Genomic DNA, 27117 nt, shown 5'->3' with positions numbered 1-27117 from the left:
TGACCGGACGGACATTCTTGGAGGTAGATTGTCCGGCCAAGTCACCAGGTGATTTCTGTACAATACTTGGGATGTTCAGCTTAGGTGCTGACACCTGGTCCTTCTTAACCCTGTTACCGTGGGTCCAACCACTTACAGAGTTTTTGGGAAACACTGTTTCATTCAAGGACTCTGCGCTGGGAGACCCAAGTTTACTGAGAGAGTCAATTACCGTCGACGTTGGGATGGTGCTGAGTTTCAGCATGTCATCACTCATGCTTTTACCTGCACCATTGATAGTAGACCCGTCGATATCCCTCTCCTTATTTAGACTGCGCGTTTCTGTTTTTCTACCCGTTGCATGACTTTCATTTACCGAGTTTTCAGACAACTTGTTCTTCAGACCTGTTAGTAGGGCAGTGATGTTACTCAGCAAAACTACAGTATCAGTGTTGCACATAACACACACCCACCTAATATCCGATTTGCTGTAGGCAGTTGCTGTTAGATCTATGCACGCTTCATTGAACCAACCTTTGCAGCTGTCGCACTGCATGCCAGATGTAACAGCAAAACGGCAACCAGGTCTTTTGTATGAATTTTTCATGACTTCATTGACATAAACTGTCTTATCAATACAAGCAGTAAGCCTAGGACCGTGAAAAGAAACACAGAACACTAAAAGGGGCGAAAATGGATAAAAACGGGTTACGACAAGCTAAAACTAGGCTTTACGTGAAAAAACTGAAGAGACAGATGGTAAGCAAAACCACAGTTAACTATTTAGTTGGGTGAGACTGAAAAAAGTAATATACCGAACGTATAGCGCAAAATCGATTCTTTATATCAGAAATGGTACTTTTGTCGCGTAGGAGCGCAACAAAAGTTTGAGAAATTCAAATCACGTTAGGACTAAACTTCCTGTTCGAAAAGCGCGCGTCGTTCAATCCAATCAGTATGTACCGTCCATTTTGCTGCGATACTAAACCCTGTAATCCGGATCCTGCCAATCCGCTTGATCTCAATGGTCACATATATTATTCCTATTTACAACTACTAATAATCCATTACATATTCAAAGACGATTATATCCGTCCAGTGGTGTTTTCATGATTCCATTGTTAACACTGCCAGTATCAAGTCAGTCATTTTGATTGAGAAGTCAAAGTCATTCATTCTGATGATATAATTACACCTAAGAAAACTTCCATTTCCAGTATTATAGGTCGTAAACGTCCTATTCCAGGGTGTTGCAACTTGCTGATTAGAAATGATAAATCTTTAATTATAAACTGAATTTCTCACTGCTGAGCATGGACGGTCTATATTAGGTCTAAAAAATTTAGGGACGCTTTAGGATCAGCTTTTCTTGTTGACCACTGAAATTAGTTCTAATGATGTGCTTGATAACTTACGAACTACGTAATCGAAGTGAGGAAAGTTACACATGACTTTACAGTCCCCTCATTCTCACGTGCAAGCCATAAATTTCAAAACCCTGAAAACAAAAGCCAATTCTACTACCACTGCAAAGTACAAAGGTTCAGAGAGGAGAGTGGAGAAAATTCCTCAGTGCACAATTACTAGATAGAACGCAAAAGAAACAATAATGAAATCGTTTAAGCAAAAGAGTCATCGTAAAAGGACAACTTTTCCACAGCCCATGAGATGTCTGCCAAAACAGGTCGATAAACTTGTGGTTCATATGCAAGACGGCCACAACAACCTAATAGATCACAAGGACCCACGTGAGCCCGTCCTACTTCCAGTTGTTAAATTTAATACGAATGAGCACATTCTAGATCAGACAGAGGTTTTCCATAAGCTGTTTGACAGACATACAATGAACTTAAGGTGAAGACGTTTGGTAGACTACAGAAACTTAGATTTTAATTTAGGCTGTGGAGGTTGTGTGAATTAATGATTCCCTGGTACTCAATGAGTGCCTGATTTCGAATTCTATGTACAATACTCCAGACTGTACTCACCTACTTTTGTCTGTCCTTAATTGCGCTACTTCAAGGATTCCTAGTTCATATAGCGATTCGAATGATTCTTATCACAATAGATCTCGCGGACATCTTCGGAATTAGATGTAGACATATTATTCCGTATCAAACACTCAACAAATGACCTAGATTATTTATTAGTAGGTAGAATGTTTCATCAATTACTTGAGTTTATACTCCTAGTCCAGTTTCGACTAGTATGGTCTGCCTCAAATAAGTGAACTTTGGGAGAATTTTCAAACATGACCCAATAAATTATTGTAATCCATGTTGAAGATTGCCACTCAACTGTTCAATCTGGATTTATAAACATCTGTAGTGTGGTTCCAGACAAGTCATTTTCCATAGCGTATTAACAGGGCCTGACTGCATGATGTAAATCTCTAGCTTTTAAATCGAATCAGTTGGTCTTATTAACCATATGTAGTCTCAGTAAATTTAACTCACAAGTCCTCGAAACAAATTTTAAGACGAACATCTCCAGACATATGGACCGATAATACATTAATATGCACAGATACTTCAATAGAATCGGGCAAAGTAACAAATAAGTTATTTTCTATAGAAGCAAAGTAATGATGCTATATTTTAATTATCGTACTGCAGGTTCCCTAACACTCACTGATGAGTCCAAAAGACCTTGGAAAGCTTCTAGACAGCACAACGCAAGGCCTTATACATGATATGCGGGAAGAGTTAAACGAGCGTTGCAATATTGCAACCTATAACCTTCAACTTCCTGATTTTCATGCATAAAAACGTATTCCTTGTATTATGACTGTGACATCCTACAGCAGCTTGTCCATGGTGGAAATCCTGTTCTGTTTAAACGATCTCAAGTCACTGATAGGTCGAAAGTTGAATGCTACTACCCAATACGAATTCTGAACCAACCTTTCTGAGACCATATAAGCCATTCAAGCTGGCCTCCTTCAACGTCGTCACACTGGTGCAGATCGAGTAACAAATAGGGTTTCTTATGTCTTTAGAAAGTCTCAACATCGATGTCTGTTGTCTATCCGAGAACAGTATTCTGGTAAACAACTGTAAATTCGCCCTCCACCTCTCACTTCGAAAAGCGTGTTCCAAGTGCGTTTATTCGAGGACACATCTTCGTCCAGTTTTGATGGCGTTGGTGCCACACTAAGCGCTAGAGCTGAAGGAGCACTTATCTATTGGAGCCCCATTAAAAGTTGATTATGTGCTGCTAAAATAGAAAACTCCGTCAGTGTTAGAAATGATGTCTTCTCGTCATCGCCACCTAGGCTCACACAGATTACTGCCCAGATAAGATGAAGGATGAGTTCTACCACTAGTTATGTGTTCTACAGGAAGTGTGTTGGACAGATATTGTGGTACTAGCAGGAGACTTGAATCCATGAGTCTAGCATCAAGGGACAGAGACAGGACTGGCATTTGTTGGTCCTTCAACAATCTATGGTTGTGGTCTTACAGATGGTGCAACACACTAGCCTGAGACGTTATCAGACATGTCTCAGAATGGAAGCCAGTGGCGATCCTGCCGTAACTTCCTTCAAAAAAGTGAGTGACTTCCTCAACCGAACTTCTTTCTAGCTGTATCTCTCTTGACTGGAATGTCCCCCCAACAAAGTTTTGCTCTCATTCACTTGCTTTTTATTCATCATGATTTCCTTTCTCGATATGTATACAACTTCATCTCTTATCGTGTATTGCAAATATATTTCACTAACTCTTTGTATCAGTATTTCTTCATGAAATAAAGAGATTATCAACTTGATGTTTAAACAACATTTAACCTAGAGATTTTTGTATTCGACATCTCAATTTTAAGCGCGCGTTTGGGTCGCAAACATGAGTTAGTCTCCACAGTTTAAAAAAACGACCACTCACAACTTTCACTATGATAAATGAACAGTGATTCAAAAGGAGTATAGTTTCTTATTTTATTATTTATCCGTCAAACAAAATTGACTGAAAATTGAATAAATATGAAAATTAAGAGGTAAATAGAGATTCGAAGACTTGCAGTCCTATTGGCGTTCCTGATTTAACTTTTTCGCTCACGAACGATACTTTTCTCCGACGTACTTGCTACCTAACAAAAGAAGAAAGTAGTTGTTACAATTCATCCCAATTTCGTTAAACAGAGAACATTCTATCTTATTAGATAGCCGTAGAAGCTAAAATGCACATATTCGGTTGTTTATCGCCACCAGATCAGTGAAATTATTATGATCAAACCCTTATTATACATAGCAGTTGTACGGGTAAAGTATCATAAAGTCTGTATGATGGTAAATTATACTAACGTCACGTGATGAATTCCTTCACGACTCATTAGGTGTTAGTTCTCAAATATGTCTAAAGCCTCATACAGTCACTGTATATGCTCATATAGATTCATGAAACTCTGTGGAAATTACTTCAAAGAATGTAACGGTTGTTGTGTGCTACTCAAGCAGAAAAATGTTCTGAAATTCGGGTAATCACACTGAATCAGCAGAAATTCATTACGATGTGTTGACATAACACTTTGTGTTATTCTGTGTTAGACATATTTGGTTGCTTCTTTTTAAAAAAAGCGATCGACAGACGAATTTAGTGACCCATTAAATGTGTGCTCATCTTTTCGTGTAGTTACGAGGACCAGATATCTAGCTAATCGGTTAAAGAAGCAAATTAATTTTCTCAAGTATGTTACCAGATCGACAAATCACTAAACGTAACACTATTTTACGTATGGAAAAATTCTGGCTGTTTGGTCACTAAAATGCTATTAGACAGATAAGAGTTTTGAAAAAGATGAAAAACAATACAACCCAGCTGTCTTGTGTCTTTTGTAAAGTGATTTGAGTTACGGATTATAGCCGGTGATTGCATAGCACTTAGTAAAAGGGCAGAACAAGCACTACTAGAATGGATCCCCGTTAACAGTTGCCTGTGTGCTGTCCGGCTAAATGGCTCCGTAAGAACTCGGAAGGATAGGGACACACGTCGTTGCTTTTTCGTCGCTTCTGCCTACGCTCCCACTGACTGCAGCCATGATGAAGTGAAAGATGACTTTTACAGAAAGCTCTATGAACTTCTTCAAAAAGCTAAACGCTCAGACACAGTACTCGCAGCGGGTGACTTTAATGCCCAATTAGGTAACTTAAGTCAAACAGAAAGACATTTAGGTGGGTATTTTGGTATTTCGGCTCAGCGAACAGATAATTGTGATCGTCTGTTGCAACTATGCTCAGACAATCGTTTATTTTTAGCAAGCACTAATTTTAAGCATAAGGAGAGACATCGTCTAACATGGCGACCACCTGCACCAAACCAACGATGGACTCAAATAGACCATATCGCCATCAGTCATCGTTACAAGATTGTCGCTCGTATTGGAATACATGTTTAGACTCTGATCATGTTTTAATACGAGCACGCATTTGTCTGCGCCTCACTGGACGCAGGAAAAGTACATTAAGAAGACCCATTAGGATTGAACTGGAGCCCGAAAAAGCCAAATGTAAATTCCAGGAACAACTGAGTTCACATCTAGGCAGTTCTGTAAACGAGACTGACCCAGATGCTGCTTGGAAAGACATATGAACAGCTGCGGAAACAGCAGTCACATCTATTAGTAATATAAACCATAAAGTTCCAAAAAACCAATGTGTTAAGTCTGCTGCACTGATGGATTCTCGTAAACTCATCCCTTCAGGCTCTGATCACGACGAAGAGCGTAAACAAATTAGATCTAGGTTGACTAAAAGTCTAAGGAACGATCGTGAGCAGTGGTGAGCAACGAAAGCAAAAGAGATGGAAAAGGCAGTGGCTGTAGGCAACACCAGGCAACTCTTCAGACTAATAAAAGAAACCGGGACTAAGAAGTCAAGTGTGAGACAATCTCGGAAAAAGATGAGACTCCTATCTGCTCTCAGCCCAGACGTTTAGAGCTATAGGCGGAACACTTTAAGGAGCAGTTCAGCTGGCCTTCAGCTACTGCACAACTACCCACTATTTCCAGACAGTCTGAATGGAACATTGAAGTAGGTCCCCCAATTTTGGTTAAGTTCAAAAGGCTATAACTTATCTGAAACGAGGAAGAGCAGCTGGTCCTGATGGATTGGTTCCAGAGGTCTTTAAATATGGTGGTCCAATTTTAGCGACTAGGTTGACTAATATTTTGGCTGAAATCTGGGAGTTGGATGTAATCCCATCCGACTGGTCATAATCACTGATTGTCTCAATATATAAGAAAGGATCGAAATCAACCTGTAATAACCATAGAGGGATTAGTCTGACTAACATAGCATCTAAAATACTAGCCTCAATAATTATCGGGCGCCTAACTAAAACTCGTGAACTGTAAACACGAGAAAATCAAGCTGGTTTCAGACTTGGTCGTGGTTGCATCGACCACATATTCACTATTCGTCAGGTTTTAGAGCACAGACATGTTTATTGGCGTCCGACGATGATAGTTTTTCTTGACTTGAAAGCAGCATTTGATTCTGTAGACCGAGAAATTCTGTGGCAGTGTCTGTCATTGAAATGTGTACCTCAGAAGTATATAAACCTTGTGAAGGCTCTTTACTCGAACACTACCAGTCGAGTGAGAGCTCATGACGAACTGTCATATGATCTTACAACCTCAAGTGGTGTCCGACAAGGTCGTCCACTATCCCCATTTTTGTTTAACTTCATTATAGACCTGTTGCTGGAAATAACACTCTCATCGGCTGAATTTTCAGGAATTGATCTCCCAACAGGGGGTCCACTAATCGACTTAGAATATGCAAATGGCATAGTCCTGTTTAGTGAAGACGCTGACAAAATGCAGAGTCTTCTGTTAGAACTGAGTAATAATGCCAGGATGTTTGGGATGCGTTTCTCCCCATGCAAATGTAAATTGTTACTCCAGGACTGGCCTGCGTCAACACCTGAACTAAGGATAGGGAGTGAAGTAGTCGAACGCGTGGACAACTTCACTTATCTTGGAAGTCTGATCAGCCCTAATGGGTTGGTGTCTGACGAAATCTCAGCACGGATTCGAAAAGCTCGTTTGGCTTTTGCCAACTTACGTCACCTATGGCGAAGACGAGATATCCGTCTATCAATTAAGGGACGAGTATACTGCGCAGCAGTTCGCTCTGTTCTACTTTACGGCTGCGAGACATGGCCATTAAGAGTAGAAGATACTCGTAGGTTACTAGTATTTGACCACAGATGCCTTAGAAATATTGCTCGCATCTTCTGGGATAACCGGGTAAGTAATAGTGAGGTTAGACGCAAGGTATTAAGGAATGGTTGTAAATCAGTTGATGAAATCATGAATCTTCATCGACTGAGATGGTTGGGCCACGTGTTACTTATGCCTGAACAACGGTTACCACGACGCGCAGTGTTGACTAGTATTGGGTATGGTTGGAAGAGAGTTAGGGGCGGCCAAACCCAAACATGGCATCAGTGCTTGAAGTCACTAACTTCTAGTCTGAGCCATGTTGGCAGATGCAGACTACCTGGTTGGGGTCCGCGTGACTATCGTAACCAATGGTTGGAGACTCTGTGTGACATGGCTCAGAATCGATCACAATGGCGCAGGTGTATACACTCTTTGTCTTCCCTTAAGTCGTGAGATTAAAATTGCTTCATATCTGTCTTTCTTCCTGTACTATATCCTTATATACAAACTTTCTTTTATATTACCACCACTAAATTAATTACTTCTATGAATCCGGTGTTGATCTTGTTGTGCTAACGAGGTATGGCAACTTGGACCGATGCATAAATGTGCCTGGTCCTACGTTGTAGCTGACTGACTGACTGAAACTAAATGGTGGAACATGTTTCGCGAAAATAGACTTTTCGGATGCCTATGTGCAAGTGAAGGTAAATGACGATAGTAAAGAGCTTCTGACTATCAACACTCATCGAGGGTTATTTCAATACACCCGCCTACCATTCGGCACCGAGACCGCACCTGTCATCTTTCAGCAAATAATGGATACAATGCCAACCGGGTACAGCAGCTTATCTAGATAATATCATAGTTATGGGTTCCACTAGCAGTGAACTTTCTGACCGTTTACACCAAGTTCTCAACCGAGTGTTGGAATATGGTTTGCAACTACGTGAAGAAAAGTGTATCTTCTTCATGCATTCGATCAAATACCTTGGTTTCATCCTAGATAAGAACGGCCGACGACCAGACCCTGCCAATATAGAAGCCATTCAGAAAATGCCCGTACCAACTAACGTTCCTTCATTAAGGTCATTCTTGGGATTAGTTAGTCACTACAGCACATTCTTGCCTGAAATGCATCGAGTGACAGGCCCTCGGAATGAATTACTATCGAAAGATAGACATTGGCAGTGGTCAGCAGAATGTCAGGCATCCCTTGACAAAGTCAAGTCAATGCTCAACTCAAAGCTTCTCTTGACACACTTCGATCCCAGCTTGGGAATTGTTGTTGCATCTGATGCATCTAGTCACGGAGTTGGAGCGGTTATATCACACGTGTTTCCAGACAAAACAGAAAAGACAATTGCCCATGCTGCCAGATCACTTACTTCAGCCGAACGCAACTACATTAAAATCGAAAAGAAAGCCCTGGCAACCATTTTTGCTATCGAAAGATTTCATAAAATGCTTTACGGCCGTAATTTCACTTTGTTGACAGACCACAAACCACTGATTGCAATATTCGGTTTCAAGAAAGGGATTCCTGTTTACACAGCTAACAGACTACAGCGCTGGGCAACAATGCTTTTGAGCTACGACTTTAACATAAAGTATCAGTCAACCAATACTATCGGTCAAGCCGATGCCCTCTCACGACTTATTGCAGTTCAACATCCTGGACCGGAGGACATGATGATTGCCTCGATATCAGTTGATCCATAAATACGGAGTGTAGTAGCAGCGGCAATTCGAAACACCCCAGTGTCGTCAGATGAAGCCAGAGAAGAGACTCTTCCAGACCCTGTTCTACAAGAAGTTAGAAAGTTCCACCTAGAGGGGTGGCCCTCGAAGATCAGTTAAACACAGCCTCAGCAGTTTTATCGGCGCAGACTATCTCTTCTAATCATCGACGATTGTCTCATGTTTGCTGAACGTGTCATAATCCCAAAGAAGTTGCAATCAGCAGTCCTCGAACAGCTACATGCAGGACATCCTGGAATAAACTGCATAAAAGCGCTAGCACGAAGTTATGTATACTGGCCACAATTAGATACCCAACTCGAGCAGCTATCCCGTTCGTGTACAAAATGTGCATCGGCAGCAAAAGCACCACGAAAAGCAGAGCTGCAATCATGGCCGATAACACAGTCATCCAGGCAGCGTATACATTTAGACTTCCCTGGTTCATTCCATGGACAAACTTACCTTCTGGTAGTTGATGCATACAGCAAGTGGCCTGAAATTTTTTTCATGGAACATCCAACAGCAAGCTGCACAGTTAAAAAACTGCGGCAATTATTCAGTCGTTTCTGGGTTCCAGAACAAATAGTCAGCGACAACGGCACACAGTTTACGTTATCTATCTTTTCAGAATTTCGTCATCAGAACGGAATCAGTCATATCCGAACACCTCCATTCCATCCGCGATCGAACGGCCAGGTAGAACGTTTTGTTGGTACGTTCAAAAATGCTCCAAAAATCAAGAGGGGAGGGGGACACCGAAGAGATCTTAGAGAGGTTCTTGTTTATCTACCGTTTTACACCGAGCCCTCAGACAACAAATGGGGTCTCTCCAGCGGAAGCGTTACTGGGCAGAAAAATACATACACATTTTGACAGCATCCGTCCGACTCCAGCTCTCAAGCTGCAACGAAACGTGATGATGGAGAAACAGTACAATCATCATCAAGAGGCATAAAAACGATTGTTCAGCGTGGGTCAAAAGGTACTTGCTATGGACTATCAAGGAAAACATCTACATGGATAGTTGGTCGGATCGTGAAAAAGAAAGGAAATGTGGTTCACGAGGTGTCCGTTGGTTCAGAAGCCTGAGTGCGTCATGCTAACCAACTGAAATTAACCTCGATCGCCAACAACGAAACGCAGCATAGATTACCTCTTGATGTTCTGCTAGACACATTCGAGATTAAAACGCCTGAAACAGACAGGACAGTCACTGTGCAAACGAAGGATGATACGTCCTTATTACCTAGAAGGTGGACAAACCCGAAGCATAAACCAGTAAAGCGGTTGCAGGTGAACCCTAATACCAGATCTTACGAATCTCTCAAAGGGGAGGTGTTAGCGAGAAATAAACCGGATTAAGGCACGTTATGTGCATGATCGTGACGGCGCACGCTGATTGGCTAATTCTAAACCAATCAGCTGTGGCAGATTATTGGAGAAGCATCTAGAAGCTTCTTATGCATATACTATAAATATATGAACGTTTTTCTAACGAAGGATTGTTGTTTACCTACCCTTGTTATTTTGAATACAATTTCGTTTCTGTTCAACGTGTTCTGACATTTTGGGTTTGTCCAGTGTCGTTGTATAAGGATACTAAGCAATAGGAGTAGATGGGTATTTTATTAGCAAAACAATTATAACACTAACAAGTCGGTATCGTTTTTTAGACAATCATGGGATATTTTTCGTATTCAGTATCTTGAATTATAGATTATGTCGAAAGTGGCACATAATTCGAGTGTTAAGATTGGGGAGAAGTATGATTTTCAGATTACATACATTATGATTTGTGGCATTTTGTAACACGTTTTTATAATGATGACGGTGGTGAGAGCCTAAACACGGATGAAGTTATATATTAGTAAGTATTGAAGGGACCTCATGCACCTTAAAATAGTTTTATTAAGTTTAAATATTTGATATTAGACAGTAATGAAGTTGCAGAGCATAAAATCATAAATTAACATACTGTTGACAGCTTTTGCAACTATATGAAGAGTGATTCCACACAAACAGATGACGAAGCCAAACACATTTACGAGAGATATGTTATCCCCATTAAATTTTGCAGCAAGATACAAAGTACATACTTCCTAAAATTTAAGACAACGTATTCGTAAAATGTGCTGAATAGAACGATACTGTCCGACTAGGAGAATAAGAATTTTAACGTACAACAAATAACCTCTGAAGTCTAACATATATACGACTCAGTTCGTAAAACAACTTTAATTTTAATACCTTTAAAAATAAGTTAAACAAAAAGTATGATCCACTGAGTGCATGTCCTTGAGGTTACTTATTTTCTATTGCTTAGAATCGATGGTTTCGTAAGTGCTCATTTACTTAAATAACCATTAAATCGACTGTCTGTCCTACACTTGATGCCGACAGACTTACTGATAACACTCTCTTCACCCATCGGTTAATTACATGAAAAGCTGAATGCCCTTATTCAAGTAACTGATCTAGTTCACAACCGGCGATCTTAACCCCAGCGGTTGAGCTTCATGTGCATACATTAACACTACAGCACCTGACAACCCGACGAAACCAAAATATATCAGACCTAAAAAGGAAATTAGTACACACGGATATGTCCCATTACCATATTTCAAAAAACCAGTACTATGTAAATTGATTTACAAGAAAGCGGACGCCTTCAACTTTGTGATAACTACTTAGTAACGTTCTTACCACTGATAGCATCAATCATAGTAGTAAGGAAATCCAACGACATCATGTTCAGTATCCCAATGAAATCTTTGCAGCTGTGGTACATCTTCAGTTTCCAGTGCCAGTTGCTAGAGATTTATTAGCTAAAATACGTAGTGTAAAGTAGCTCTCAAGCCCTAATTTGCAGAAAAACACCGAATTCATCCCGCCAGAGTGCAGAGGACTGTTTGCTATCAATACACATAATAAAAGGATGTTCCCAGCATATCCGACTTCTTGATGATTATTTTTATTCATAGTTGCTACATGTAGTGAGATATCAAAAATTTAGGTAGATTTATCTTATGTTGTAAACCGTTCTTTGTCCTAACCAAAATAATAGGACACTAACTTAACTAAAGATTATTGAACAATTTACCCAGAAAGCATTAAACTAGAAGAAACAGAACTATAGATTTTCTGATTATGAGCTTTACTTACTTACACCTGTACCCCCAATGGAGCATAGGCCAATGAGCTTTGGTAACAACGAAAATAAGGAAATATAGTCAGTTGTTAATAATTTCCACATTTTGTGAATGGCCTTAGAAAATTACATTGAGAAAAAACGCAATAAAACTTTTTTAAACATAAATGTTGGGAACTAACCTTAAATATACCAGCAACGGATAAAGTCAAACTTGAAGCAGAACTAACAACTAGATATTCTGATATTTCAAGACCGAATGCTAACACAGCTCCAGTACCTAGTTGGACTAAGTCGCCTATTAACTGATCAAAGGCAGCAGTGCGAAAAAGATTCCTCGCTGTTATGAGTTCAAAACCTAGGAAAATCATGATAAAATAAATTGCAGTGTTATTCGTTTGAAATTTCCCAGAACATTGGAAACACAGATATATGAACGAACAATATTTTCCCCCGATAAATAGTCATCAGGCTCTATAATTTTAAACTATGTTGCGAAGCAATATGGTTAGAAAGTGACGAAATGTGGAGCAAAGATAAGCCCATTCAATCGCTTAGAAACCAGTAAAATCAATTAGTTGAAAACATTTCTTAAAAAAGACCTCAGAAGTATGTTTATAACGTCTCGACTACAAAACTAAACAAGGAAAAACCTGGAGTACTAACATTAATTTTAGAATTCTGAGATACACAGCCGTTTAAACCATATGAAGATAGACATCTATCTACTTTGAAAGCCTATATAAATAGAAACGGTAAGGGATCATTTAGAAATTACCCCATAAACAAATTGTCAAGCAAAGTGTAGAAAAGCATTTCAGTTCTCAGACAACCAAAGGTTTAAACACCAAAAGAACTCACTACTTCAACATCACAAATGTTTTATTCATGGAGACAGTCATCAATAATTACTTACTTATGTTACTCAACGTAAAGGGGAATAGGCCGCTGATCAGGATTGTCAATCGAGCGCTGACGTGGGCAATCCCTTCCGGTTGCTATCCATTATTTTGATGTCAGCTTCCGATTCCCAGTGCAGTGTTACGTGCTTCCCCTAAGATGTCGAAGTTTACATAATCCAGTCAATCACCAGAAGAAAGAGGAAGGACAAGAGTGAGCAGCTATGTCTGACTCCGGTCCACACCTGCAATACGTTCTACGACTGTCCTCCATGAACGACTTTGCAGTGCAGTCCGTCGGATGATGTTGACGATCTTCACAGGTACACCAGTGTCGAAGAAGTCTCCATAAGTTCCTCCTGTCCACATTGTCAAACGCTTTCTCACAGTCAATGAAGTTGACGTATAGTGACGAGTTCCATTCAACTGGTTGTTCAACGATGATCCATAGTACCGAAATTCGGTCTGTGCACGACCGATCCCTACGGAATCCGGATTGTTGACCTCGAAGTTGGGAGTCTACTGAATCTTTCATCCGGTTCAGCAACAGTCTGTTGAAACTTTCCCTGGTACTGATAGTAGTGTGATGCCTCTGTAGTTCTCACATTTGCTCAGATCTCCTTTCGTTGGTATCTTGATGAGATATCCTTCTTTCCAGTCTGTCGGCACTTGTTCTTCCTCCCAAATCTTGCTGAATAGAACGTGGAGCATGTTTGCAGTTGCTTCTATGTCTGAATTCAGTGCTTCGGTTGGTATGTTGTCAGATCCTGCTGCCTTCCCACTCTTGACTTGTCTGATGACCATCCTGATTTCTTCGATCGTTGGTAAAGTGACATCTATAGGAAGGTCTGTAGGTGCTGCCTCGATGTCTCGTGGATTCGATGGAGCTGGCCTATTCAAGAGTTCCTCGAAGCATTCTACCATCTGTTCCTCTGCTCTTGACTGCCTGCCCTTGTTTACTATGCTTTCCCTCTGGTTTCTCCGTTGAATCATGTAGTTGTCGCATATTTCCTTCTCTTGCAGCTTTTTCCACCGTCACTGCTAGGTCTTCCACGTATTTCTGTTTGTCAGCTCTAATGCTTCTGTACGCTCTCTTCTTTGTTTCTGTGTGTTCCGTCTGTGCCTTGACTTTCTCTGTTCCTGTTCAGCTGTTGTTAATTGCTGTCTTCTTGTTCTTCCTTTCTTGAATCCTGTCCAGTGTCTCGCTGGAGATCCATTCCTTATGATGATGCTCCTTGCGGCCCAGCACCTCCTGACACGTTGAAGTTAATGCTTCTTTGGTCCCTATCCAGTTGTCCTCCATCGTGGTTTCTTCTTCTTTCAGTACATTCTGTAAGGCTTGGAACCTGCTGCTCAAAGTTATCTTCAATTCATTGAGTTTGTCAGTATCTTGCAGAAAGGCTGTATTGAAACTTTGTACTGCTGTGTCTCCAGTTGTCCAGTGTTTCTTTAGCTTCGTTTTCATCTTGGCAAGCACCAGGTCGTGATCTGAAGCTATGTCAGCTTCCCTCTTGGTTTCCACACTTTCCATAAACGCTCTGAATTTTCTAGTGATACATATATTTCTATTTGGTTCTTCGTGGTGTGATCTGGTGAGACACATGGAGCTTTGTGCATACGTTTGTGGTGAAATATGGTGTCACCTATAACCGTTTTGTCGAAGGCACATAAATTTACAAACTACTCACCGTTCTCGTTCCTTTCTCCCAGTCAGTACATGTGGTTCCATGATATCTTTATACTCGTTGTTGTCCATCCCTACTTTGGTATTTAGGTCTCCCATCAGGATGGTGAGGTCCTTTCCTGGGGAACATAAAGATGTCGCGCACTTCCTGAGAAGAGTTCTGCAGTTGTCAAATAAGAGTTAGGTCTTCAGGAATTATCTGCGTTCATTGGTTCAAAGTCAGATAATCAGACGATTGATCGTTTCGAGTAATTTCGGTTTATAAGGGGTCGAGTAAGCCTTGATGGTAAATAAAATCGGTTAAAAATAACAGTCCAAAACCCTGTGACGTAACTGACTTAACTAAAAAAAGCAATACAACAAAGCACTTCCTGATAGTAATTTCTTTGAGACATCTTTTCCCTGTCTGTTTCAGAGCTATTATCCTTCCTACAGGTGCTTCCATCGGGTCGGGGACTGTGGTTAGTCGAAATGATGCAGTGATTTTACATGTTCTACAACATGCTGAGTTACAAATCACATCAATAAGGATAGGATTGGCCTTACGGCTCCATGTTCAACACTCGATAACTATTTGGGATAAAGAGACATTTTGTATATTTCAGAAAAAGTAGCACAAAAATCATTAGCAATAAATACTACCCACCACACAGTGCTGAAAACTTCAGTCATTACGAAGATAAATCTAGTTTGTTTTTAACCGACTTAAAATTGTCTAGAAATTATTAGGATTACACTACATGAAAAAAGATATGAGGGATTCAGTGGTACAATAACTTACCTTCGATGTAAAGAGAAAGGGGCAAAATAGCCAGTGCCATCCATGGTTGTGAGTGGAACATAAAATCAATAGGATGAGAAAGACCTGCGAAATAGGGATAATTCGGAAGCATTAAAGTATGACTAGGTCTCCGGCAAAAATCTAAGAATAACATTCACTATTCGTTTCAACCTTACAATTGTAAAAATATACTACATAAATATGACTACAGTCGAAACTACTTACTGATACACAAGTTTCCAACCAAACCCATGGACTAATGAGCTCAATTTCGCTTGAATAAACGTATAACTTGGAATCTACATGCGGTAACTTCAACTGCGTGCACACTCACAACCTCTCCCAATAGTTGGAGAGTGGTAACTCGTTAAAAAAAGTTATAAAACGATGAATGGATCATACTACTGTTTCAAGAGTGTTACTGAACCGAATGAAAGATTCAGCAGACGTTCAACTTTTACATCAACAAGCTGGCTTTTTTAATAACCACCCACTTACAGACTGGATCGCGACACCGTCAATCACTGCTGAGCAAACAAATGAATAAAACTCATCACTATACAACGACTTCCAATTGTGAGAAAGCCTCCCATAATGTAGATATATTTATTTAAACACAAATATTGGTACAAGGGAGCACCAGGTATATATGCGCCGCACAAATCTAATTTGATTAGTGAGTGCTGTGATACTGTCCAGGTGCCCAAACTGAGGCAGGTAGATATAAAGACCCTGTGAAATCTTCATCGACATTACGGAGTACCTAAGAAGATCGCCACCATTATACGAACTTCTATGAGACTCCACTGCAAGACCATGAATGGAAAACAACTCACAGATACATTCCAAGTGAGGATTGGTGTCAAATAAGGCTATCTACCCTTGCTTTTACTCTCCCTACAAGATGTCAATTGGATTATGAAGACCTCCATATCTCCGGAAAAGTATAAAATACAGAAGACCTCTTGGACGAATCTGGATGATTCGGACTCTGTAAACGACTTAGATCTGCCATCATATACACAGAAACAAGTACAGAAGACAGCCAATGTGGCGGTGCCTCTCGTGGAACGAGACTTCAGCATTCACAAGGGAAAAAGCAGGATCCCGAAGTATAACATTACGGCTCCAACCAAATCACAATTGTGAAAGCTCTTGGATAGATGGACATCTTGATGCACGTGGAGAGCACTATCGACAAACAAGGAGTATCTGACATAGATATGGGAGGATGAATTGAAAGAGAATACTTTCAACCGAAGAATATCTGGAACTCCAATGAACTGTTACGAAACACCAAAGTCAGAATCTGTACAGATAACATCAAAACAGTTCTACTGTATGGAGCTGAAACTAAGGTAACTACCACAGCCACCGTCAAAAAGGCACGGGTATTTGTAGTCAGTTGTCTACGCAAGTTACTCCAGTTCTACTAGTTAGATACTACAAGCAATAACCTATTGTGACGGAGAACAGACCAGCTGCCAATTAAAGAGAAAATTAGGTAAAGATGCTGGAAGCGGATAGACACTACGAAAGCCGTCAACCTGAATTACAAAGCGGACCGTAACTTGGAATTCCCACAGCAAGAAACAGAGAGTCAGAACAAAGAACACATGGAATTGGGAATCGGAGGCAGAGACTAAGGCAATGAACAGTACCTAGAAACTGGAAGGCCTAGTACATAGTTGCTTGAAAATCATTGGTGGGCGTCCAATGCCACCGAGTGGGATCAAGTGTAAACGAATGAAACAATTACACTTTCGTTTGAATGCAGAGGACAGATAATGATGAGACAGATACTAGGGAATACAGCCAAAAATAATGTAAGAGAACAAGAAGTGGATTGCATTATAACACAAGGATGAAAATTTAAGAAAAATGTAGGCGTTTAAGCTGGTTTTAGAGAACATTTCCTTAAATATACCAGCACCCGTTTATATTGTATGGATGACTCATCCCAGGACTGCTTTAAATACACGTAGAGCCTAGTCGAAGGATATCAAAAGTTGCTCTGGATATCGGAGATGAGAATTGTGGACAGAAATCGGTAATTTAGATCGAAATTGTACGTTTTCTCCAGCGAAGCACTAGTCACGATAAGTGTTGAATCTCTGCGTTTACTTGTTAAAATAACAAATGAAACAACTGATTTTATTAAAATAACAGGCAAAAACGGTTCTCAGCTTGAAGCTTACAATTGTCTGATTACTCAGTTTAAATTTATTGTGACCCCCGAAAACGATTTTAGTGTGTTGACAATCGTTTTTGAAGAACTATCACTTGACAGACTTGGAAAAATACAGTGTACGAGAACTTACCATAACATTGTCCTTGTACGATAAGCTGGGTGAAAGACCATCGAATTCCACTTAGGAATGACGCAGCAAGAACAAGAAGGAATCCTATGTAATCGAACTGGGTAGACTCATATGAAAACATAAAAAGCCCGCAGGTAATTAGGATGACAATGATGGCTAAAGATGGACGCTAAAAGTTTGTTTGTATTACACCAACCTACTTTTTTCTCCAGTTTTAGTAAGACAGAAAACATCACAATAAAAATGACGCTGGTAGATTTTGTCATTGTGTACCTGAGTTTTTAAGATTATCATTTGCAAAAGAACATACAATGATACAGTAATGAACTCAAAACTCCAATTTGAACAACCAATATCTAAAGCACTTGTTAACAAAATGTTTGCAAACTCTTAAATTGTACCTAGAGATCCCGGAGATAGCAACAACCCTCACATACTTCGCCCACGGAAGCTCTACTCTTGGATAATTATACAACCACGATAGCGAACACCTTACGAACCATGATAATAAGAATTTAATGATCATATGCAGTAAAGTGATTGAGAGTGGATACGGGAACATCTAACTTTTAAAATTATTCAACGAAATTTCGCGAACTTTTATACAACGGCTGTTGAAAAATGTAAGGCATATTGAGAAGCAATAGAACATAAACACTGTGCAAAGAGTTTTCAGTGGGCTAGACATGGTGGAATGTGCGTGATTGCTATGTATCACTCAAGACCAAGATTCAACCGGTAATTTTCAGAAGTTACAGCCCTTTTAAAGATTTTAGGCCGTGGTGTTAGCAGAATTGTAAGAAAACAGGTCGATAAGTAAACGGCCAGCAATTTAAGTGGTCTTATGACCAGAAGTAAACAGTCTACAAGGCAAAAACAACAGTACTAGCAAGAGTTGAACGTAAACAAGACTATTTGGATTAGCTTACACTCAGAACCTAAACTGGGAATAACCTAAGTTGAAAACCGCCCATATCAACGAGCATTCAAAATTAGTGGCAGTAATTAAGCGAGAGACATTGACGTGGCCTGATGTAGGTCCTCTCAAAAATGTGGGAGGAAATTTAAAAGATCATTTGTAATATAGTGCATAACTTATCCTATGAAGTTGCATGATTTGTCAGTTTTTCCTGCCATATGTCCAGCTGCGTTGTAACATGTCTGAAGTTAACATGTGTTAAAGATACCTTATATATATATATATATATATATATATATATATATATTCAGGGTTTGACAGAGCTTTTGTTTACAACACCTTTGTAATCGAAGTCAAGAATGAATGAGTTCGGATACATATTTAGATGGTCGTCGATATGTTGAGAGGCATTCGATTTAAGCTGGGTAGTAATTGCAAGAGATGTGTAGCATGGCGCACTCACTCGTGATCTGGTGCTGATACGTGACTGAGTACTATAGCGGTAAGTAAATCCCCATGATCAACATTGAATGCTGACCACATTACTTTTGATGAACATATCTAGCTGAAGGCTCTCGGTCATGCATCCGTACCAGATCACGAGTGGATGCGCAGTGCTCAACTTCTCGTGCGATCGCTAGCCAGTTTCGATTAGTCACTCCCCGATATATTGATAACCAATCAAATATACCTTCGAATCTCCTCACTTCTGACTTTTGATTTCAAAGAGTGGGCACGATTCAATTATCGAATATGTTACTAGTCAAAGTGTTGTCAAACTATAATACCTGTGGCATCTCCATTGGTGAGTTCGACGTGATCTGACACACTAACCTATAAACTGAGTCTGTCCATTTTTGGAACTTCATAAATCATTGCCTTGCTTTATTTTTTATACATGGTGCTATCTTTGTTTCGTATTTTTAATATTGTTCCCCGGTTCATCCCTATAATTTAAATTTGCCATGATAGAATAGACTCCTAAATTACTTTAGGTCAAGAATCTTACACCACCCTTGTTTCAGTTAGTGCCCTTGTAGTAACCTGCTTTTTTCCAAAAGAATGCGATTGTTATAATAGAAACAATTATTATTATAACCGATTGTACCAGCGATTGTTTTACTGTACTTCTTTAACTGTGTCAAAGTCACTTCTCGTTCCTCTCTCCATCTTGTTGGTTCGAACTTTCTCTCGCTCTGCTCTTATTGCCTGTAATCTTTGGTACGTCTCGGTATTCATTCGATACCACGAGATCGCGAATAAATATACTCTACTTGGACCAGTTGCAGTCTTCTGGTTTGCGAGTTATCAAAGGGACCAAGTCGTTTCTGGGCGCGTAATCTCATTGTAATGGTGATCATAGTCTATCAAGACTCGACGCCATCTACACCCTATTGGCTGGACAGTATCGAAGCTTGGTTCTGCTACGCAGAGGCCGACTTCTACGAGCATGGCATGACTGATCAACGCTAACAATTCCTCACGATAGTAAAGGCACTACTGCGCAAGTTCAACAAGTACGTGTTACTTAGTATGTTTACCAGTTATGTTTCGGAACCTTACGAAAACCTAAAACCGTAGATTCTGAGATGCGGAGATCTAACCGATCGACAAAGGTTAGACGGACTCCTTAATAATATTGACATGCAACTACCCTGAGCCGAAGTCAGTAAAATCATCACGTTGATTTCTCGTGATAAGCAACTTTTACCGACGTTTCCTTCCTAACTGCTCAGACACTTCACACTCCTTGACAGATTTGCTGAAGATAGATAGAACAAAAGCGAATCCCAAGAAAGACGACGTCTTCATGTTACTTCCTGAAGCCCAAACGCCTGTCGACAAAGTAAAGTCCATGATATCCAACTATATCATGTTATAACACCTAAAAACGGACCCTAAGCCACACCTAATTCTCTGCACTGATGCATCTCAGAAAGCTTTATGGACAGTATTGCAACAGCATGTAAACGACATAATTACACCTATAGCGTTCTTCTCTAATTGACTATACTGAAAGCCTGTCGGAGACAGATATTTCAACAGTTACACGAACTTTCACATCCGACAACCCGAGCCACCACAAAACTCACCACTGAACGCTTCATCTGGCCCAAAATTAACTCGGATATAAAACGATGGACACAAAGCTGAATAGAGTGTCAACACAGCGAAATTCAAAGACACACAATCAGCCCTATTGGAAACTTCCTACTTATCATCCAGTAGCGAATGGCCTGATGGAGAGATTCCACCACCAATTGAAAAGCTCATTGATGGCATAACCTGACGCATCAAAGTGGAGCGATACCTTACCACTTGTGCTCCTTGAAATCCGTTCAACCATCAAAGGAGATATAGGATACACATCCGCTGGACAAGCTTATGGCACAACTTTAACATTATCAGGACAACTAGTCGACTTACACACAAGAGTCTCTACTGATCAAAGTCATTTCGCTAGTCGCCTATTGCAAATAATGCAACAGCTGAAAGCAATGCCCCCAATGGGGCACAGCAGCCGTGTACAGCTCGGCAAACGTCTACAAACGTGAAAAATTGTATTGATTCGAGTCGGTGATGTTAAAAAGCCGTTGAAACAACCATATGAGGGGCCTTATAAAGTAATTAAACGCACAAAAAAACACCTCATCATCAACAGAAATGGGATAAAAGAAACCATCTCTATTGATAGAATTAAACCTGCTTTTTGCGAGGATCAGCAAGACAAACAAAATACTGCCACAAATAAAGAACCCCTACTATTAATCACTGTAGGATGAGAGGACGAAAAATCAAACAGTAAGCCAACATGTTTAACACGTTTAGGCAGAACTGTGAACAAGCCTAAGCGTTAGGTTAATTTTGCCGAGTAATTAATCAAAACAAGCAATCATTGATACACATTACATTACTGAATTCACTCAATTTTCTAATAAAAAACTTTTTTCACACAACGTGTTCATAATTAATTACATTTCCCCACAAGTACTCGTCTCGTCACATTTTTTAAATACAAAAATCGTCACAATAATGAGTGAACTCTAGTTAATTATTTATTAATCGTACGTAAAAATAAACAATACAATCTTTATTTTGTCAGTTTGTCAACAGTTTTGCACTTTACTATTAGTAGCTGACTAAATAACTGACTGTATTTTCATTCTTTTCGTTTTGTTTGAGTACATTCACGTAACTCTGTACATAAACATATTGCGTATCACTGCCATGTACTCTACTCTTCCATTTTCCTTAGTTTTGTGTGTTACAACCTAGTGCTACCTCCGGACACTCTGAAGGGGCTGTGTGGAGACAGGCATAACAAACCTATTCTTTAAATGGTTTTTGATATTACTTGCATTTATTTTGTCAATTTGCACAGTCTGTACATTTACCACAAAATGATTGTACATGTTGTTTAAGCATGTGACCTTGAACACACTTTTCCGCTCTGTACTACTCATTGCATAACACGCGTTGTTGACCGCTTGTAAATACACGAATATGCTCAAGTCTCTTGTTCTCCATTGCTTGTGGTTACGACAACTGAACTCTGAAACATATATCACCGACATTTATAGACTGCGGCAACATTTCCATTGTGTTCTACGTCTGGCTATATCACTGGGGCCATATCCACCTCACTGGAATTATTAATTATCTATAACTGTGGATTCTGGTACCAAACGCAACTGAACACACACCAACCTGCTGATTTAAGTAACTTCTTTTAACTTTTATTTGTGTTCATAACTTATAATTTGTATACTATAATATTAACATTTGGACGTAATAACGTTTTTGCTATTTTTGAGTCGATGTACGTTTTGGTCCGCTACAGTACTGCTTACTGTGCAGAGGTGTGATGGCAGTAAGGTGTTTCCGTCAGACAACTAGCACAACAATGATGCTGTCTTCCCACAAGGAAGTGTGGGGTTAGAAAACATCGACCCTTATAATGTAGACCTCATCTTATCCCACGGATTTCAGTCTCCGGTGGTAAGGTCTCAACAAGTATGGAGCTTATACAAAAGCTACTCACAAAAAGGTCGTGTGAGAGCGACATCAAGTGATTGTCATTTGTGCACTGATATCACTGTCTCAGGTCACCAAGACCGTATCTAACACGATTTCCTTTTCAGGTACATCTAGAAGAACTCTTCCACGGTATGAGCAATCGGGAAATGATAACCGCCTTCATACCTCTAACAGCACTCAAGACTGACTGTTATCGTAGAATGTTTCGACTTGTCATCACAACTAGTAGGTTCATATCTTCGAGTGACTGGCTAGTTCAAATAATTCTGCGTGAAATAATAGCATGTATTGGGTAGAATAGATTGTCAATGAATATAGTAGAACTGTAGTGTTATTGGTTCCCAACCACACCACTCTCGAAGCTGAACGTATAATTGCTGAGAAGATTGATATTCAGCATGTAACGCTTGAAGGAGGTCAGTATTGGTGAACGCAGGAAGAATCATTCAAGATGGCATGACTCGGCCATGCAGTTGTGACCACTATGTAAAACCTATTGAATTTTGTATTGAATGTATAACTTCCTACCTATCCCAAGAGTGTTCTTCAGAAGTGTTAGGCTTTATATTGCCGATTTTCACGATAGTACGAGTCCGTGTGGACAATGACGTGACACACACTGTAAAGTGAGATCGATAAACGAATACATCAATGACAAGGTGAGACGCTCCCCACCATACTAACTTCTTTGGCCTTGTATGACTGACGTTGTTTTATCCACCAATCGCAATTTTATGTTCATTCTAAAACAATATTCGCCTTGTTGACTCAATTTCCCTATTCTCCAGTTACTGTTCAGTATGTCATTTATGTCTCTGCTTCTCCCTATGTAACAGACTGTACTGCTTATTTGCATAATAACGTTGTTAATTTACGTTTTAGAAGCAGATAAAGTTTAAGCCAAATAGCTTACTTGTTCTGACTTTGGCAAAACCAAGACTCTGTACTCGACAGTCTAGAGAATAGCTTAGAGTTGCACCTGCAGGAAATTGCTTCCTACACCCACGTAAGATCTTACCGATTGGGTTTTTATATCACTGTAAATCTACAATCTTGGAGTCAGGTCTATTATTATGGTAGAGAAGATAAATGTACTAATATCAAGTTAAACCAGAATTCTATATTCATGAGACATACTAGAGAAACGCAGTCCGTTATTAGTTTCCATTTGGTTTAGCCTTATCGATCGATTGTTGCTTATGCTAACCCATTATTATATTAGTCCTCTGGATAATGTTCACATGTATTTTGTATTTTAATATTGATTAGCACTCATAACTTACTAGCTCGGTCGATTCTAATAGCTGGTCATACATGTTTATGATTAGCTATTATGGTTCATTAAGGAGCTTAAGTAGTATTAACTTGTTAATTTGTTAACACATCGATCATTAGAAAACATGGCCTTTGATTGACGTAAATACTCATTGACTAGAAATATGAACAAGAACTGGATTGCTATCTGGAGCTGATTACTAATCCTGCTTCTTTACCTGACATTTTACTCTATCTTAAACCATGGACTATCACGTAATATATCTTTTCATCCGGCCACTGCATGCCTTATTTCCGATTTATGACTTCCATGGCCAAACAACAAAGAAAAAATTCCAGAAGCTTCAAATCAACCGAGTGGCAAGGCCAACATTAAGTCGTCTATCGTGTGACGTAGAAATGGTTGAGGCTGACAGATGGTTTGTTTGGTTAAACAATAACCTGGGAAACCGTGTGTTTAGGAAGTCCACACACGACTTCGTAAAAGTTACGATAACAAAAATATGTTGTAAGAGTCATAATGAAGGAAAATTAGTCGGTGTATACAAACACTAAGTTTTCCTTACTACGATCTAGAGATCTACGTACCCTCAAACCTTTAGATCCTTTGAGTTCCCTCCATTCATGTAGTTCCTTGTCAGTTCGTTACCATACTTTTGGCTTGTTTTCTTTATCCTGTTTAAATACATATGTATAAATAGCGACCCAACAGGTTAAATAATTCCAAGTAGCTGTACCGTATTTATTCCATCACACATGACTAAAATTCACCATTTACGAACATTATCTGTCCTGCTTCTCATCGTTTTCTTTTTCCTTCTTTTTTTTCAACACCCTCAAAATCTACCACCTAAAACATACACAGAACTCTAGATTTCGTCCTGAGCCTTCATTTATGCTTTTGATGCTTCAGAATTATTTGTAGTCGTTAAGTGGAAGCCTATTAACTTTGTCATCTGGTAAAAATATCAAGAAGTACAAGGTAATGTCTTAAATTCGATGTATTCCACTGACCGCCAATACATCTACCACGTTGCTTTTAACTACAAACAGCTCTGAACTTTGCTTGAACTCATTCTAGACCATCGGTCGCCCGTTGCCACTCAACTTAAATGAAGTATGCCAAATTTACACTGGACATTCGCGTTTTACCAACGTTTTTCAGTCTTAAGTTGGCGAAATCATCTCATTGTGCCTATGACTTATCAACCGATCTGCGTGACTTATTACAGTAAGTCTTGAAGCATTTATAGCGATCTGATTTTGCATGTAAACTGGCTTGACCTGTGTAAAATGTTTTTATTTGAGAATTGTTACGTCCTTGATCTGTCTCCCTACTTTCGTGCCGAGAATAACTCGTCAAATGTGGATTAAGACCTTGACGCGATAGGCTGACTGGCTTGACCTTGAGGCTAGTATGCGTGAGTTCGAAGTGAGGCTAGAGAGACGAAAACTATTCTATCCCTGCTTGGCTGACAGGCACGCACGAGAGAGAAGACAAGGCAACTGGAACACTACTTGTAAGATCCATTTTGAAGGTTTCGTGTGTGAAAAGCCCCCATGCATACGCCTGCAACTTGTTCTTATTGGTTTCTTTAGTTGTACATTTTTGTTGTTGTTTTGATGTCATTTGAGATGGTAATATTTTATTTTGTTACAGTTTTCTTTTGCATTTACTGTGTTTACTATGTTCCCTCCTGAGTTTTATTTATGTTGTTTTAGTTGACACTCAATCTTGGCGGCAGTCATACGGTTTGTTTCCTCTTTGACTGTGTTGCTTGAGTTGACTGGGATCGTGCATTTTGGTTGTGAATTGAAGCACTTTTCCAGGAATGGAAACACTTTGTGTTAGAGAGCAACTAACTGTTATCTTTCGAACGGATTTTTTCTTGATCCATCTAGAAAGGGAAAGAATAACACTTACTTTATGGCGCGTTTGGTAATTTCTTCTTTGTCTATTTATCGTAATTTAAATCGATTACTGTGGGAACAATTATTTGTCGAATAACTGAATAGTAATATTTGTTTAGGTAAAATAATACATTTGTATTAATGACAAAATTTAGAACCGTTGTTTCCCCAATCACCTTGTTCTGACTTCAATTGGGGTCCGCACGTTTCTACTCAACTAGACAGTTACTCTTCAGCCAAACTTAGTTTGAATTCTACATTACTCGCTTTATTCCAAATTCCGATCTGGTACCCGATTTCAGATTACTGTAAAAAGATACATGAATAAATAGATGACTAACCTGACCACAACGTACAATAATTAGGAAAATACAATTATGTCCAAAACTGGGGGATTACAGTAGAAAATAGAGTACAAAAGGTTATATCTAAATTAAAATAGCTTTGGAACAGAAAAGGCTATGTCAGTGAATCATACATCAAACGAAAGCCTATGATCTATAGAATAGACTAGGGACAAAAGTAAATGTTACAGTTTTATAAGCTTTGAATTAGATGAAATAACGTCCCCAAAAATAGATTCCGTAGTTTGTCAAGTCTTCTTGTTTCGCTGTTCACATCAAGAATAAATCTTGGTTATTAAAGAATAATCTTATTTTCGAAAAGAATGCTCTGCTTAGTATCGTTGAATAGATGGCATTGACGTTCGATCAGCAGCTTTCCGGATGAGCAGCGTAAAGGCTTTGCTAAGGGAAATGATAGCTCGATGGTAGCACGATAGGTGTATTATCAGATAGCATTAACGATTACACTGACATTGGCTCAAAACAGAAAGCTATTCAGTGTTGTTGACGCTTTCCTATTTCAAAATGTCTATTTCAAGTCACATATGTATGTACAGAAATATAAATGTGGAATTCAGGATTTCGATGTGAAACGTTACTGATCACTTAGTAGCTAGAATTTTAAAAACCAGTGATCGTAAGTTGTTATTGTTATTAAGGGTTGTAAATTACAAGTACAGGTGAGGCAATGATGTTATATTCATCGGATGACAAACGGCAAAAGATGAATATCAGTTCGATGAGCGAACCGTAAAAATGTGAGAGAAGACATAAGTAACTAAGGAATGTCACTCTGGACCTATGTCTATGATGTTGATACGGAACGCTGTCAGTAGTGAGATGGATGCGATAAGATAGTTTCCTGTTTTCAGGAGACTCGTTCGACTGCGTAGACCTACGATCCCTGCTTACGA

General features: G+C 39.5%; 1 protein-coding gene across 1 annotated transcript; it reads right to left on the bottom strand.

Annotated features, from left to right (window-relative positions):
* Positions 1-3890: 3890 nt before the first annotated feature.
* On the bottom strand, positions 3891-18671 carry Smp_066150 (solute carrier family 35 member C2, putative). The gene is made up of 10 exons (XM_018792640.1): positions 18646-18671; positions 18315-18601; positions 18118-18278; positions 18027-18080; positions 17917-17989; positions 17717-17885; positions 15396-15479; positions 12214-12389; positions 10859-10982; positions 3891-4065 (listed from the first exon to the last, which is right to left on the bottom strand). Exons 2-10 carry the CDS (start codon positions 18402-18404, stop codon positions 4031-4033), a joined length of 966 nt encoding a protein of 321 aa, XP_018644289.1. The 5' UTR covers positions 18405-18601; positions 18646-18671; the 3' UTR covers positions 3891-4030.
* Between the last annotated feature and the right edge of the window lie 8446 nt (positions 18672-27117).

Source organism: Schistosoma mansoni (assembly GCF_000237925.1).
Source record: "Schistosoma mansoni, WGS project CABG00000000 data, supercontig 0234, strain Puerto Rico, whole genome shotgun sequence".
In the NCBI taxonomy this organism is placed as follows: Eukaryota; Metazoa; Platyhelminthes; class Trematoda; order Strigeidida; family Schistosomatidae; genus Schistosoma; species Schistosoma mansoni.
Note: the sequence above shows the minus strand (reverse complement) of the source record. Positions and strands in the feature narration are given on the sequence as shown.